General features: G+C 37.1%; 1 protein-coding gene across 1 annotated transcript in view; it reads left to right on the top strand.

Annotated features, from left to right (window-relative positions):
* The window catches only part of LOC107708609 (1,4-alpha-glucan-branching enzyme-like), a 63744-nt gene that overhangs the window by 42462 nt on the left and 3165 nt on the right, over nucleotides 1–18117 (top strand). Inside the window, exons 11-12 of the mRNA XM_016512882.1 lie at nucleotides 6339–6466; nucleotides 7695–7793. Coding sequence (XP_016368368.1) covers nucleotides 6339–6466; nucleotides 7695–7793 — 227 coding nt within the window. The remainder of the gene's footprint in view (nucleotides 1–6338; nucleotides 6467–7694; nucleotides 7794–18117) is intronic.

Here is an 18117-nt window from a genome sequence, read left to right as displayed (position 1 = left end):
TGCGCATCGTGTGTGTGTGTGTGCGTGTGTGTGTGCGTGCGAGCGAGAGAGAGAGAGCGTGAGAGAGAGAGAGAGAGAGAGAGAGAGAAAGACTTTTGACTTTTAAAACCCCTTTTATTCAAAACAATTTAAGGGTTTGAAAATTATTAACAATTATAAACAAAATACAATTACAAATAATTAACAAAAAATCTAAACCATTTTACCAATTAAATACTAAGCTTCCATTTTCACTCACAGACACCAGTGCCTCTCTCACTCCCCACCTCCATTCAAAAAAGCAACATTATCAGTATGTTGATAATATGTATACTTAATGATCACTCGGGATTCAATTAAAGACTTAAACATTGCTACCATATCAACATCCTTTCCTGCATTTTTACACTGATGGGATTTCAAAATGGCTAGCTTAGCTTGGCCAATTAGAAAATTTGCAAGAACACATTGTTGTTGCCACGACCTTCTATATTGATATCCTAAAATAAACAAAATATTGTTGTACGAAAACCCCAATTTTATAATCAATTTTTCAAGTATTACGAACAAAGCACCAAGTCTTGGACATTCAAAAAACATGTGAAAAACAGTATCATGAGCATTACAGAATGGACACAGTAAAACCATCTCATTAAATTTTGAAACTAAACTATTGGAGGCTATAGCACAATGGAGTACTCTCCACTGAAGATCTCCACATCGCTTAGATACAGGAGGTTTATATAACACTCTCCATGACGGATATACTCCCTCACAAATAGAAATCTTACTTCTCCATTTAGTATCTGGTCTTCCTTGCAACTGTCCAACATGCACAGATTTAACACAAATATAATAAAGAGTTTTCTTCGCCACTTTATGAAAAACCAAATCACCATACCCCTTCAACAATGTAGTCTGATTCATATTACCCCCAACTCCCATATCTTTAGGGATCACCTTCAGCTCAGGGAAGTTCTGAGGTGAAAAACCATTTACCAGGGCTGAATTTATAAAGGAAATTAATGCAGGAGGAAAAGCATCCCTAATACACTTGATTATCCTATCCACAGTTCTCAAAGATTTAAATTTAACCTGTGCAGCAAGTGACAGTCCAGTTCGCCACTGACATTGTGTCAAATCAATTAAATCCATCACTTTACTGACCCCAGCACTTAAAAATTGTGGAATAAAACAAGACAAACTGGATGGTAATTTCATAAGGGGATTAAAAAACAAAGGTTCTGAAATCCCATAGTGTACATCTTCTGTTCTTGAAAGATGTAAATATTTCCATGATTTAATAACTGACAAATAAAAATTAGGGAAGAGACACTGTGCCCTTTCTTCAAAGGGTTTTTCCATTATTCCATGATTTAATAACTGACAAATAAAAATTAGGGAAGAGACACCGTGCCCTTTCTTCAAAGGGCTTTTCCATTAAAAACAACTGTTTATCAAGGCCTATTCCACCTATGTCTGTTAATAAAGACAAACCAAATGTAACCCATTGTAAAGGAGCAGAACAATACAAAAGCCTCTGCAATGTTTGTAATCTCATTGCTAATATTTTTGACTCTATATGTATTAATCCTTGACCTCCCTCTGCCACAGGAAGGTAAAGTATCCCAGGAATAAGCTAATGATGACCATTCCAAAAGAAATCCACAAAAGATTTTTGAATGGTAATAAGCAATTCCTTAGGAGGATTTAAAACAGCAACTCTATGCCACAACATTGAGGCTGCCAAATTATTAATAATCAAGCACCTCCCTCTAAAAGAAAGCTGCGGGAGAAGCCATCGCCATTTCTGTAATCTACCAATCACCCGGTCTGCTAATCCCACCCAATTCTTTTCAGTGTATTGGGCTGTCCCAAAAAAAACACCAAGTACTTTAAAACCATCCTGAGCCCATTTACATTGTTGTGGCAATCGAGGTGGTCCTATATCCTCCCATTCTCCCAACAACAAAGATGCACATTTATCCCAGTTAATACGAGCAGACGTAGCTTTCTGAAACGTATTCAAGCAAGAAATAAGTTTAGTAACATCATCAGTGCTCTTAATTATCACTGTTACATCATCTGCGTAAGCTGTAAGCTTCACAGGGGCTACTTCTGGAAAACCTGGGACACCAATACCACACAGCTGTTTCCTCAGCATAACTAGCAGAGGTTCAATAGAAATAGAGTACAGCAGACCAGACAGAGGGCATCCTTGTCTTATTCCCCTAGTCACAGGGAAAGGCCTAGTTAAAGATCCATTAATCCGTAGCATACTGTAAATGTCACTGTACAGAAGCATGACAAGAGAAATAAAATGTGTACCAAAACCAATGTTTCCAGCGTCTTAAACAAATAATGATGGTCCACCCCATCGAAAGCTTTTTCCTGATTCAAGGAAAGGAATCCAATGTCCAGTTTGTGTCTTTGTGCAACTGTAATAATGTCTCTTATGAGAAAAAGATTATCAAAAATTTTACGCTTAGGGACACAAAATGACTGATCTTCATGGATTACACTTGTCATATATTTTTTAAGTCTATTAGTTATTGTTTTAGACAAAATTTTAAAATCAACACAGATCAGTGACACAGGTCTCCAATTTTTAAGGAACCCAATATCTCCTTTTTTTGGAATCAGTGTTACAACTGCCCTCCGACAGATCAGTGGAAGTTTCCCTTGATTAAAACTTTCCAGAAAGACTGCATACAAGTCCTCTCCAATCAAATTCCAGAAAATACTATAAAATTCCGATGAAAGACCGTCTAGACCAGGCGATTTCCCAGGGCTCAGCTCCTGGACGGCCAGAGAAAGTTCAGCAAAGGATATAGGATTGTCAAGGATTTGTCGATCTTCTTCTGATAACTGTGGTAAATCACACAAATATTGTTCCATTGCTTTTCTATCACACAGTTCAGCACAATAAAGGTCCTCATAAAAGGAAAGAGCATGAGTACGGATTTCCTGCTGGTCAGTTGTCACACCACCTTGGGGTAGATTCAGTTTGTGAAAGTACTTCTGTTCTCTTGGTTTTTTTTCAAGCCCAAAAAAGAATGCAGAGGGAGCATCCATTTCATTTAGCTGAGAATATCTGGTCCTTAAGAGGGCTGTTTTTCCTTGCTCCTCCAACAATGTCTTTAGAAGGAATTTATTTCTCTCAATGGAATCAGCAGAGTCACCATGGCTACTTTGTCTCAGAATATCTTCTTCTAGTGACTTCATTTTTTCTTTGAGAGTTCTGGTATTATGGGCAGTATATTGTTGGCAAAACAACTTAATATGCACTTTGCCCATATCCCACCACTGACTTAATAACGGAAAACTACTTCTCTCCTCTCTCCAAGATTGCCAGAAAAGGTTAAAAGAGTGAATAAAAAAGTGATCCTGTAATAATCTGTTGTTAAAGTGCCAGTGTGATTTATGGATTTTAGAAGACAAAACAGAAACAGCTACAGGAATATAGTGGTGGTCAGATAAAAAAAGATGGTACTATTAAGCTGTTATAAAACCTACCACTATTACTCTTAGCAACATCAAATCGGTCAAGTCTCGCTCCAGACAAAGAATTGGAGTTAGTTTTTAACCAGGTATACTGTTTAACTCCAGGAAAATTGTCTCTCCATAAATCAACAAAATCATGGTAATCAATAACATTTTTTTAAATTTCTGCAGAACTTGGGTGAGGTTCATCATGATTTCTATCTAAATCCGGGTTTATAGTGCAATTAAAATCACCTCCTACTACCACAATATTATCCTGTGGGCACTGTGAAAAAGCATCAGACATTTTTTTTTTAAATATCTTACGCTCTTGTCCAACATTTGGAGCATATACATTAAAAAAAGAAAACCCTATTTGTCCAACCATAACATCTGCTCTTAAAAGTCGACCAGGAATTATCTCAAACATAACTGGTTGATTACAGACACATGGAGAAAAAAGTATAGCAACACCAGCACTAAGATTAGTCCCGTGACTCATTAAAATATTTCCCTTCCAATCACAATTCCACTGTGTCTGGTTCTGTAAGTCAGAATGAGTCTCCTGAAGCAAAATAATGTCTGCTTTTTTTAATTGTAAATAATTAAACAGAGCAAGTCTCTTTGTTGTGTCCCAACATCCATTAATGTTAAAAGATCCAATATTTATGAATGCCATGAGGAAAAAATGCTAGGGTATCCAAAAACCCAGAAAAATAGACTGACAATCATGATCCCATAGATATTTCCTAAAACAAGCTTTTAATCTTTTAATGCTCATGTGTTTTTTGAGCCTGTAACGTTTAGGTTGATCAAGCTCCTCCAATGTTGCTTTTTTCATAGCCAATGTACATGAATCAATGAAAAGTTGTAAATCTGGGAAGTATTTTTCAAGTTTTGGTCTTCGATGATTGAATGTATCATCAAGAAAGTCATTTATTTGGCGAACTGTATAAGGATGCTTTAATTTAAAATTGTGACAAATCCCTGCAGAACCTCCCTGAGATTCTGCTATATCAGAAGTGTCACTGTCAGAATCCATAGACTGAACTTCACTTCCTTCTATCAGCACGCCAGTATCCCCCTGTGCCAGGCTGAGCTCTGATGCCTGAGAATCTATTGACTCATCACCAACCCTCACGATCTCAGCACTCTCTACAGATCTTTCCAATTCACTGATTTCACCGGAACCTGCGTCAGCGCTCTCAACTTCATCACGCGCTGTATTTACACTTACAACGGTATCCACGGAAGTTTGTACTACATCGTCAAAGTGTTTGTTCGTTACAGGATCATTGGCAGTCTCACCATCTTTAGAGATAGAAGGCGCTTCAATTTTCTGATCAGTCCCGTCACTGTGATTTTTTTCGCCTTCGTTATTTAAAGGCAATTGTTCTGAAGAATGATTAAGTTCAGTCACATTAGTACTAGCCTCATCAGTCATTGAACATACCAGTTTTGTATGACCATACTTCCCACAAGAAAAACACCTCATTGATTCAGTACTGATATAAATGGTATATTCTTTACCCAGCAAAGTGGTTTTCGCTGAAGTATTCAAAGTTTGAAATTCAGCGTTCAGGATCATAAAGGTCTGACGTCTAAACGACATCACATGTTTAAGTTCTGGATTTTTTAATCCTAAAGGTATCATTTTAATAGACCCCACTATTTTACCATAGCGTCCTAACAAACGCTCGATTGAGTCATTGGTGATGAATGGAGGTACATTCGAAAGATTAACCTTCTTCGATGGACTCGACAACGGCAAAACTGGTAGAAAATAAGCATGTCAACATATTCTGTTACACCAAATACACAAAATAATGATCTTTAAAAAAGCATCATATGACCCCTTTAACAGGATTTGGTCTTTTTCCTGTTTTACTTCTGGTCTTTTCCTGTTGAAATATCCAAGTTTCAAGGTAAATTTACTTAAGAAGCAAACTTGTTTAGGGAATAGACCTGTATGAATTAAGTTTTTTTTCTTTTCTATACTGGTTGTGCTAAATGCTGATTCACTAAAAGTTAAAAGAATCGGCTCATAGGAGTTATTCGTTCAGGAATTGGTCTACAAAAGTTATGCTGTATGCTGATTCACTAAAAGTGAAAAGAATCGGCTCATAAGAGTCATTCAGGAGTCAGTCTACACTGGTTGTGCTGTATGCTGATTCACTAAAACTTAAAAGAATCGGCTCATGAGAGTCAATTGTTCAGGAATCGGTCTACACTGGTTGTGCTGAATGCTGAGTCATAGTGAAGTGTTTAATTCATGCTTAAACAATTTTCCAAAAGGCTAAGAAAAAAAAATCAGATATAGCCAACTCTCTGAAAACATGCAATGCAATTTTGCTTTTGATTCTCAAGTATCTCCCAACATGTAAATACATTTAGTTTTTACTGAAAACCAGACAAACATACTGATTAATTTAATTTAATTCATCTAATATGCTTTGCAGTGTTCATGTAATGTTGTATCTACTTCAAGAAGAAAACTGTGTATTTAATGTATGCCAAATGTCACTGTCTATATTGGTCTATAGAGAGCAAGTCTGTATAAGTGCCTCTGTATGTCTCTGAATTAGTTCATCCAGATAAACGAATTCATGAAAAGTGAGTCAAAGGCATGTCAACCATGTCTTATCTGTTGTATTAATAAACCTCTGAATCATTGCATATGACGGAAAAGTACAAACAGCATGAATAGATTTGAAAAGTCCTCTTAGACCATTATCATAAATTATGGGAGACCTTGGCCACTCTGTACATATTACAGTAAAATGATTTCACTTATGAATAGATTGTGATGCCATTAATCCATGTCCCACTGGAGATTTTCTCTGAAGTACAGAGTCAAATGATCTGGTTTTGTCCAGGCAAGTCATTTTCGGGCAACTACAGCGAGTACTTCGGAATGCATGTGGATGAAGACGCACTTGTCTATCTGATGCTGGCCAATCACATTCTCCACAAGCTCTACCCACAATGCATCACTGTAGCAGAAGTGAGAGTCTTGCACCGTGGTACATTTCTATTTTTTCAAAAGAGGTATAATTTTTCCTCTTTCCCACCAATTACAGCTCCCATTACCTTTTTCTCGCTCCCGAGTGGAAATTTCATTTCATTCTTTTCTATTCTCCTGCTCTGTGCCAGTGCGTTTATTTAAAACGGAGCTCCTGAGAGGTCTGAATGCCGTGGCTAATGGATCAGGGAGATAATTGGGTGATTAAGGCCAAAAGATTCAAGAAAAGAACAGGAGAGATTTTCAGGGGCAGGCACTATATGGATCTGCGCCACAGTCTGTCTTGCTCTCTTCTTCGCTGGTCTCATATGACCCACAGGCAGGTTGTGATAGAAGCAGGCATATTTCAAATTGTTTTAATTTGCCCATCTGCCAATGTCATTAAAAGTACAGAATGAATGGGGAAGTAGAAGAGTACAACAGCATCCCTGAAGACGGATGAAATCTGAAGGGTTGCCGCAAACCAGGCAACATTCGTTCCATACATTTACTCAATCCCAAAACCTCTCACTGCAGAAAAATCCTTTCTGAATCAGTATTTCTAAATGTCCAACCAATGGACATTTTGCCTCTGAGCATCAAAAGTTTTGCAAAAGAAAGCGGCTCCTCAGTTAAAGTTTGTTCTGGATTGCCATTTTTAACCCTTACTTTTTCTTAACCTTAAAAGTTCCCAATATAATATAAAGCGGTGTGGGAAATCGGACATAGGAATGGTCAGATCTGAATAGAACACTTTTTTTCTCTGTGCTTTGGCTTCATCTTTGCTGGAAATTCCAGTTTAAAGTAGTCTAAACTGGTCTAACTGGTTAATAGCTTTTTGTGAATTTAAGTAATCAATTGAGAATCATGGCATCTGCCCCAGCTATCCTAGACCGTCTTTAGAGAAGTATGACATCCAATTGCAGGAGGTATTAGCTTACTGGAGGCAAGATTTTCAATAAGTAACACAAAGCTTCAGGACACTTGGAATAAATCGTATGGAGCACTTTTATGATGCTTTTATGGTGCCATTTTGGAGTTTGTGGCTTTTAGTCCTCATTCACTTTAATTACACTTCAAAAAATTATTTTCTTCCTTAGTATTTTTGTCTTGTTTTCCAGTACAAATATCTAAACATTCTTAAATCAAGATACATTGGGACTTGGGAAGCCAGAAGGTAATGCACATTTTCACACTTTCCTGCTCACCATTCCTCGTGGATTTTGTGTAGGATGTATCAGGGATGCCAGGCCTGTGCAGGTCTATTGAAGAGGGAGGACTGGGCTTTGATTATCGTCTGAGCATGGCTGTGCCAGACAAATGGATCCAGGTGAGCTCCCATCTCCTGTGATTTCTCTCTCTCCACACAGATGTTGCTCCTTTGTGTTTGGTTCTGTGCAAATGATGTTGTTTGATGTTTGCAGTTCACCGTTTTGGGGTCATCTCTCTTTATGAAGCTGTGTATTTGTAGTGCGCAGTGACTGTCGCGCATCCAAATCCCCTGCTGGCTCAGCTCTATCTGCGCATGTATCAGCATGGGCATTTCTGCTTTAATTCGAGCCAGGTTTTTGCATGGCCGTGCCTTTTTAAAATGACAAAAGGAAGAGTATTGATTGAATTTGCTTCATGAGTTCAGGGTGTAATCTGAGATCTGGCACAGCCTGTTCAGATAGCAGCCCCCTTTTTTTTCTGCCGGGCTTCTATTTCAGTCCCACTTTGCCCATGTTTCATTCGTCCTTTGGCAGAATTTTGAATGCCATTAAAAGGTTTGTGTATTGATATACCTGTCTATATCTCTCTATTACAGCAAGCCTTTGCATCTGTGTGATCTCTCTGCTTGTTCTGTCTCACGCACACACTCTCCTCTCATTCTTCAGGCTTATTCAATATAACTTACAAAACTCTAATCACTTTCAAGTCTCGCATAGGAAAATCAAAATTTTCACGCTTGGCACCAAACCAGAACATAACCCCTGAAAAATAATTGAAAACAAGTGAAACAAATCGTATTTAATCATAGAAAAAAAAGACTTGCAAATTGTATTGCATTTTAACTGAGCACAGAATATCAAGCGTATCCCTGTTTACAATCTTAAAGGAACCGTTAAACCCAAAATGACAATCCTGTCATCATTTACTCACTCTAATGTGGTTTCAAACACGAGTGACTTTCTAAGGTTTAAAGGAATGTTGATGCTGCTCTTTTCCAAACAACAAACGCATACAGGTTTCATATGTGTGTTTTTTAGGCCTTCTAAAGACATTTGATAGCTTTGTGTGACAGACCGAAATTTATGTCATCATTATTGTCACCATAGCTCTGAAATCTCATCTTACGCTTGTGTATGGTCAAATTTTGCCCCAATTGTGGTATCAGTGACAATGGCACTAAGTTTTACATGTCAGTTATGTTGTGCCAAGTTTGAACATGAAAAGGTTTTAAAAAAAAAAAAAAACAGAAATGAAAAACACTGCTAAAAATCTTAACCGTGCTAAAAGTTCTGCTAATAATCTTCTTAATGAGTGCTTTTATTTAAAGAAAAATATCTAAATATCACTGAGAAGATATTAAAATATTTAGCAGCACAAATGTTTTCAACTGATAGTAAGAATAAGAAATGTTTCTTAAGCAGCAAATCAGCATATTAGAATGATTTCTGAAGGATCATGTGACACTGAAGACTGAAAATTCAGCGTTGCTATTACAGGAATAAATTTAAATGTATTAAATTAATTTAAATTTAATTTTTTTACATTTATTAGAATAGATCAAATAAATGCAGCTTTGGTGAACATAAGAGGCTATCGTATGGTTTCAGAAGACTTTTAGTACAACCCAGAACTCCCATATTTATGGTACTTTTATGTTATTTTTAGATGAAAGTCATATGGGTTTGGAAGACTGGGGGAGGGAGTAAATGAATTTTCATTTTTGGATGAACTTTTCCTTTAATCCCTTGACAAACTACAGTAACCCTGCATCTGTGATCCCCCTCAGAATTAGAAATACACGTCCACACTTCACCTCTCCATGCCATAACTCTCATTTTCACAACGAGGTGTTCAAAAGGGCAAACTCCGTCCTGATTTACTACTGAATTCCACCACTTTCTCGCTTTCTGTCTCTCTCTTCCTCTCCTCCTATGTCACAAACAGCGTTAGGGCTTCTCAGCTGCGCGCTGCGCTGTGACAGAGGTCGCCTGAGCGTGGCTCGCTTGTGAAATTAAAATGTCCGCCGCTCCGAATCGATAATGCAGATGATGAACAGAGTGGAGAGAAACAGGAGGAGAAGAGGGCCACAGTCCGTAATGAAACCTCCCCAAAAGCTAATGAAATCTTTAGAGATTTCCATAAAGAGAGCAGCTGTTCTCTCTCCCTCACTGTATTCGGCGATGAATACATTAATATGTGGAATCAATAGGTTTATTAGCGATGCCATTTGATTCACAGGGCAGAGAGGAGAGCGAGAGTTCAGTCATACTTCTTGAAGAAGAGAAATGGAAATGTTATAACTGAAAAGCAGATTAGATCACAATGTGAGTGAGTTTCTGGCGGCCTGTGGCAGGTGGCAGTTATAATGTCTGCTGCTGTCTGTTGGGTGAAGAGGTCAACTTTAACGGACACATACAGAATCATATAGGTGTTTGTGTGTGCATTATAACTTAAACTCACATTCCCACATAAGCATCATGGCATTTTTTTTTTTTATATATATATAATTTGATCAGTTTGCTTAATATTTTACTTATTTCACTTTAATATTTTATTTTAATCTTTTACTTTGTTTTGTTTTGTTGTTTTGTTTAATTTTGTTAGTGCTGAGGTTTTGTGTTGTGTTGAGGATGTTTTTTGTTTGTTTGTTTTATTTTTTTCTTAGGTTGTGTTTATGTTGTATTGAAGTTATGTTTTATTTGTATTGTGCTGAGGTTTTGTTTTGTTCATGTTGAGATATTGGTTTTGTTTTGTTTTGTTTTAAAGTTGTTTTATTAACATTTTTGTCTAGGTTTTGTTTTGGTTGTGTTGATTTTTTGTATTTGTTTTTTATTTTGTTTTTGTTTAGATTAAGTAATAGTATATCTTACTTAAATATTTTTCTTTTATTCTTAATTTAGGTTTTGTTTTGTTTGTGTTGTGCTGAAGTTTTTTTCTGTTGTGTTCTGTTTTGTTTTGTTTCGTTTCATTTTGTTAGTGTTGAGATTTTGTATTGTTTGTGTTGTGTTGAGGTTTTTGTTTTGTGTTGTGTTGTTTTGTTTGTTTTGAGGTTGTTTTTGTTAAATTTTTTTTTTTTATTCTTAGTTTGTGTTTATGTTGTGTTAAAATAGTTGTTCTGTGTTGTTTTCGTTTCATTTTGTTAGTGTTGAGGTTTTGTTCATGTTGTGTTGAGGTTTGTTTTCTTTTGTTTTGAGGTTGTTGTTTTTTCCCCTAATTTAAAGAGTTGTTTTATTTTATTTCAGTCTTGTCTAATCTATGGGATATGAAATTGGACTATGAGACAAGCCGGATTCAAACTCGACTGTTCAAGCACTACCACACAGTGTCCCAGAGACTGTCCACTAACCGCCAGACTATGTTTCCCTGTATTTGTAAGAGTACTTTTATAAAATTATAGTAATGTTACAACCTGCTTCTGTCCTGCGTCTGATTGGTTAATGCAGCTCTCCAGCTGTGCTAAAATGTACAATATTTAGTAGCAGCTATAAAACATATCTTCGCCATATGACTGCAGAGCACCCACAGGATTGCATACTGTTACTGTATAATCTTGTTTTATTCGTATGCTTTAAAGAAAATGTCTATATAGTAACTATTAAAACAATAAGCCCATCCACTGCGCGTCATGGCTGACATGGTTATATTAACAATACAGCACAAACTCTCATACCTTATTGTATTGTATTATGCATATTGTTAACTACATGAGCACTTAGTGTGGATCTTTGTGAGCAGGTTTAAGTCTGTTATGAGCTTGATCATTTATTTTATCCGTGTGTAGTTGTGAGCGATTATTTACGTGTGAGTCTATGTGTGAGCGATCTCTTGTGTGCTGTGGGAGAAAGAGGTCATGATGGCAAATAAAGCCATCGTGTGTAATTACCAGCAGTGCCACTAGAAAACAGATTAATATCCTTCTGGCCTCTCTGGCTAAAAGCACTCCACAATCCTCATTTATTTAATTCATATCCTTGTGCTGAGCTCCATGTGGCTGTTGATTTGATTAATTTGCTTAAGCAAATTATCTCGAATTATCTAATACTTTTCCATTACCTCCACCCCCACGTCAACACCCCACCCTCATGCTTGTCTGCTCTCAAGAGGAACAATTAAACCTGGTAACGCATAATTGTAATGGGAATCACTCTGATTTTGGCTTCCTCATTAAAGCATATTGGAGTTTTAGTTCAGCCTCCAGTGGATGAATTATGTATCAATATACTTTTATTTCTCTTCCTGTGGTCTGAGGAGAAGAAATGTAGGAGGGAGAGAAAAGAAGGTATGATCGCTAAGGCAGATAACTGGCTCTCTCTTCCCGTCAGACTGCACTGCACTGTGCTGATTGTATGTGATTGCGGGGGAGCTTTGTTTGCAGTAATTAAGTCTACGGTTTAGGAATGTGCACTAACTTCCTGTTTGTTTGGTTAAATAGCAGATTTCATGAGATGTGGAATTATTGCAAACATATGATGAGAGAGAAGACGATATGTTGTGCCTGCAGTACTGTTTTCTCAAGCTTCAGGTCTTGATTGGCCATTGAATGTGTTAGCAACGAGAGGAGGAAGCTTCCCCTTAGCATTTCCGTTCATTTCTGTGGCACTTGTTTGTCTGCTGTAGGATCCCCAGATTTAAAATCTGCCATCTTTGCTCATGGGAGCTCAGTTCTTAATATTTAAATTGTGACACTTTTTAGAGAAGTCCTCACAGTTGTCCTAAAGCTTTGTTTGAAGTACTCATTCCTCCCTCTACTGAAGAGTTGAGGAATTACAGCTGCATATGACAGCAGGGAGGCACAGTTGGCACTGTGCTTGTGCTTGTTTCTCTCTTCTCTGTCCTTATCACTTCTCTTCGCTGTCTCTTTAGCAATTTCATTTAATTTCATAGGCTTTAATGGCATGGTCATATTCAGTATAGTCAGAGCCATGGCACAGCAGTAGTCAGCAGTAGTCTGCTTTGTGTTTGATGTGTCTGTATGATGTGTCATGTGGTGCTCCTACTGGGACACAATACATAGAGTCCAGCCAGCATTATGTTATTATACATTTTTAGTTTAAATTTAAATATAAATGTATTATGTATTTTCTGTTTGTATGTATTTGTCTGTTTATTTATTTATTTGCATCTTTATAATTTGTGATTTATTTAGTTATCCCATTGCTCATCATGAATTTTCTCATATACTGTACTTTTATTGTATTTATATAAAGCTAATCAGAATCACTAGACTAATAAAAACAGTTTGCATTTTCATAATAACAACGCATTATTTACTATTAATAAAAACATGCTGTTCTTTTTAAACTTGTTATTCATCAAAGTAAAGGTCCTAAAAATATATTAAGCAGCTCAACTATTTACAATATTGTTAATAAATCATCATATTATAATGGTTTCTGAAGGATCATGTGACACTGAAGACTGGAGTAATGACTGAGATTTGCCACCACAGGAATAAATTATATTTTAAAGTATATTAAAATAGAAAACCGTTATTTCAAATTGTAATAATATTTCACAATATTACTGTTTTTACTTATAAATGCAGCCTTGATGAGCATAAGACACTTCTTTTAAAAACATTACAAATATGTGTGAGGTTTTGCCAGATTTATCACACTTCCGGGCATAACTATAGCTAGATAAAACCTGCACCTACTCATCAAGACTTTTTAAGGTAGAAAAATCCTCAGGAAACTATTGAATTGGATATATATATATTGGATAATATAGATTGGATTTGAAGGTGTTTAAAGACTGTTTAAAGAAGGTGTTTAAAGAAAGTTTGTGTTTGCATTGACCTCTTTGACCTCTGGGAGATGGCCAGTCCCATTGAGATGACACAGCAGCTTATCATCTATTGATTTGTCTATTTATGCTCTTCTTCTGCTCAAAAGCACAAACACAGAGACAAATGCTCCTGCATTTCAATTCACCACTACAAATGTAAATGTAAAACACATATATGATTTGCTAATGATAATGTTTGCTTATACATAGCAACAGCAAGGTCAAGGGCTCAGTTCCCAGGAAACGTATAAACTGCAATGCGTGCATTGAATGCATTCTTGGATAGAAGCATCTTCCAAAGTCATAAATATGAACCCATAATGTACTCTAGCAAAAGTGCATAATATCAACCTAATGTGCTGTGTGCTGATTAGTTCATATGTTATGACAATAGGATGACCTATTCTTTTGAAAGAGTAAATGAACTGCTAAATGAGAGCTGATACCCATTGTAAAGACAGATTACAGTCGGATCTCATCCTTGCTTCACAAAAGACTCTTCCCAGACTCCCGTCGTCTCTACATCATCTAAGAATCTCTGTGTTAAAGCTATCCTACCGGGACTCGTGTTTCTAATCCTTTCCTCACATTCCGCGGCTCAGAGGCACCGACGTTGCACATCTCTCATTGCTGTTCAGCGTGGCATATTTATTTGAAGACTGTATTTGCATTCTGAGGACCTGCAAGAGCGAGAAACTTTGAGTATCCAAAAGCAGTTTGTGGTTTCTGCCTCCATCTCTTTTGCGTCCCTTGTATTAGTGTACTAACCCTGTCTCAAATATGGAAAAACCTGCTTTTTATCACATAAAAGTATCTCGTAAAAAAGGAGAAATGGTTTCAGAAAGAAAAACCACTCTGCTTTGAGATTTCAGTTCTGCTGCTCTTTTTCTTTTGTTGTTTTGCAGTATATTTGGAGTTCCTCTCTATTCCTCTGTTGTTTATGTCCCTGTGTTTCATGTTGCTTATCTGTGTCTTACAGTTTTTTAGCTTCATCGCACATGCGCTTGCTGGAAAAGGAATTTTTGTTTAAAAAGTGACAGTTTTTTTTACCCTCCGCTTTTTCCTAATTTGTCTTTGTGTAGCTTATATTAAGAGGAAATGTGAGCCGAAATTCTTGTCACATTCAGTGAACTGTAATGAATTACACGGCACAACACAACAAAGACGGCAGACAGGCAGACTGCAGCATATTTCGACCAGAAAGATCTTCACAGATTGCCTTTGTAAAGCAGTGTAAGTGTGCTGGCAAGGCATGTAACATGCTGGCCTGATACACTCCCTCCACAGGAAACCGTTCTTTTGATTTGATCTTTTTTAAAAGAGGGAAAATAAACACAGCTTCTAGCTTTGGCTTTGAATGCATGTGATTCAAACTTCTGTCTAGAGAAGGAAACTTTTCTGAGCCAAACTCTTTGATTCTAGCATGAAGTGTACGTCATAATGATGTTATCACATTTAATGGGATAGTTCACTTTGCATGACAATTCTGTCATCATTTACTCACTGTCATGTCATTCCAAACCAGTTTGACTTTATCTTTTTCTGTCAAACACAAATGAAGCTATTTAGTGAAATGTCCAAGCTGCTAATTTCCACACATTGAAGATCAAGCAAGATTTTAAGTAAATGGCTTTAATTTAAATTTTTTAAATTTTATGCATTTAGCAGACGCTTTTATCCAAAGTGACTTACAGTGCATTCAGGCTATACATTTTTTATCAGTAATGTTATTTCACCATGTGTTCCTCACGGAAATCTTTTGTATGGCTCCAGGAGTCTTGGAATTGAGTGTTTGTGTTGTAAAGACCATTTTTATTGTGCTTTTCTTTTCATTTTTACAGCTTGATGGCCACAATCCCCATTCAGTTACATTGTATGGAAAGTTCAGTTTGACGTTTCTGCCTTATGTATTCCATGGGGTTAAAAAAATCATATGGGTTCATATTAAATGATAAATCATTTTATGTTTAAGTAAACTAATCCTTTAAAAATCCTTTAAATTATAGACTAATAATGAAGACAGCTTGCTTACATTGTCAAATAATAATTTTCTGTTATGTTCATGAACAATTTCCAAAAATATGTGCACATTATTTAACATTTTGTTGTGCGGGACTATCATCTGTCCTCTGCTGTATCACATATGCAAGCATGAATAATCATGCTTGTGAAAATAGGAAATCATAAACCAAAACCTCATAACAGAGGTTCTAATTAAATATATAAACAACTTTCTGCAACTGTGTAAATCAGTTTGAAAACGAACTCAAATCTGAAAGTGACTTTATGTGAGTATAATTCATTTTTGTTTTGTTTTCCATGCATGGTCTCCCCTCCCCTTTATGATATAAGGACAAGGGCAACGAGGCAGTACAATCATTAATGAGTGCGCTGTCCCTCTCCAGCTCATGATTAATGCTTTAATGTTTTTCAGTTTTATAGGATTCTTCTTTTGGTAGTCGTTCTTAAACATCAAGATCAGTGGTAGGAATTTACAGCTCATTTTCGAATACTGATCAGTGTCTGTGTTGGTGCTAAAAAGTGTTAATGTGGCTCAAAGAACATTAAATGTGCAGTTGTGTAGTCTCAGACCAAGACTATCTTGCTTCACAATAGTAGTAGTTATGTCACAAAAGTACTAATTATTCATATGATGCACACATAAAAAGATACACTGTAAAATAATCTTGGGAATGTTGATTCCATGTAATTTTTGAAGAGATTCGATCTAGCATTTAAAGGCGAAACCCATTTAACTTAATGCGACCTATTCCAGGATGAATCAGGATATTTAACGAGAAATTAAACACGGAACACAATCGCGAATGGACCAAGGGGGTCCGCCCACCCCGAAAGTGATCGCGACCCCGAGGGGGGGCCCCGCTCCCTACCTCACACCGGACCCCGCGTCAGCTAAGGACAGCCCTAAGTCAGACAGTGCCTAAATGGCTGTTGGTTAACATTAACCAATAGCTTATGCAGAAAATGCAAAAACAGAAAGTCATTAAAGTGGCAGAGCAAATCATTAAATTTTGTGAGCTAATTATGGCTGAGTTTTGACTTACTATGGACAGAGTGAGAGCAACAGGAAGGAAAATAAAGAAATAAGAAAATTAAGAGAGAAAGTATAGGACAGTTTACTCCACAGCAAAGCCCCAGGCGAGAGACTATGTGGGAGGAGACTCCTCTAATCTCAGTGAGAACATAAAAAATGTGAATGTAAAGGATAAGACAGGCAAAACAACCAGATGATAAAATGTCACCACAGTATCAATGCATCTTTCCTCAGAGGAGCCCGATCCTATCACATGCCTCGTCCTCTATGTGTAAAACACATTGGTGCTAATGACAGAGTGAGAGTCAGTCCCATCAGGGAGAGCAGGGAACGGTTTTAATAAGGAGGAAAAGTACTGTTTAAACAGAGAAGTTTCAGAGGAGCAGTTGTGAAAATGTAGGTGGAAGATGTCTCCCCTTCCACTGGCAGAATGAGAAAGCGGAAAAGAGATGGAACAGATAGGGAGTGGGAGGCTAAGAGAAAGAGTAGATGGCAGAGCACAGCCGCATTGATTGGCTCCAGCTCGCCCATGGGCTCTGTCGATTGTGCCCCCTCTTAAAAGGTTGCAGTGTTATTAAAAGGTTTCCTTTATCTGTCCGTCATCCTTCTGCTCTAATGATGGTGAGCAGGAAAGGAGGAGCGGAGAGAGATGGGCCTGTCAGAGTCACTTCCTTTCTGTCTCTTTGCTCCCTGCGGTAATTCCCTCCACAGCCGTGCTAACATCCTACTGGTGTTTCATACCGTATGTGCCATTAGTGGAAGATTATTTGTGATAATGACTTAAATGCATCCTTACTATATGTGGTGCATTAGATCTTTATTATGATGTATACTGTGTTGAAAAAAAACATTTCTAAACTAGCCAAAGGTAAGGTTGCTGGTGTAGATAGTTTATCTGGTTGTCCAGCTGACAAATACCCAAATAAACAGACCTAACTAGCTTGGACAGGCTGGGAGACCAGATTCCCGTCTGAAGAGCAGGGGCCCGTTCGTCGTACGTCGCTTTATTACATCCGAGATGAAATGTCGCATTCAAGATGATATCATCATGCTAATCAGGATCTGGCTAATTCGGTTCTTAGAACGCACCTGTTGTTGATGATTAGTGTGACTGGATTGAGTTATCTGAGATAATTGCACGTTCATGGGTTGGTTTAAAAGGGGCTATTTATCGATACTCGAAACCACGATCAGCAATGCAGCGATTGGCTGGCGGCAAGACAGCAACTTAATGACATCATATAATTAAAAAAGACACCTGATGAAAAACTTGACAAATTTTTGGACTTTTATAAGGAAACAGCCAAGTGAACAAAACGGCATAAATGTTATAATAGATAAATGAAATGTGCACGGTTTTTATTTTATTTAAAATTTTTCATGATTCCCAATTATTTATATTCACGATTTCTAATATTTGTACAGGATTTACATTTTTATTTCAATGTAGTAATTAGCAATTCTTTGAATTTTATATTTGAACAGATTTGTTACGTGACAGCATTAATTAAAGTTTCTTAAGGGTCAAGATCATGTTGTCTGCATCTCCTGCGCTCCATCAAGCCACTCCCATAATAGCTGTCATCACTCAAATTAATGC

The sequence above is a fragment of the Sinocyclocheilus rhinocerous genome, unplaced genomic scaffold, assembly GCF_001515625.1.
Source record: "Sinocyclocheilus rhinocerous isolate Xijiao unplaced genomic scaffold, SAMN03320098_v1.1 scaffold2491, whole genome shotgun sequence".
Taxonomy (NCBI): Eukaryota; Metazoa; Chordata; class Actinopteri; order Cypriniformes; family Cyprinidae; genus Sinocyclocheilus; species Sinocyclocheilus rhinocerous.
The sequence above is the reverse complement of the archived record's forward strand: the minus strand, read 5'-3'. Positions and strand labels throughout refer to the sequence as shown.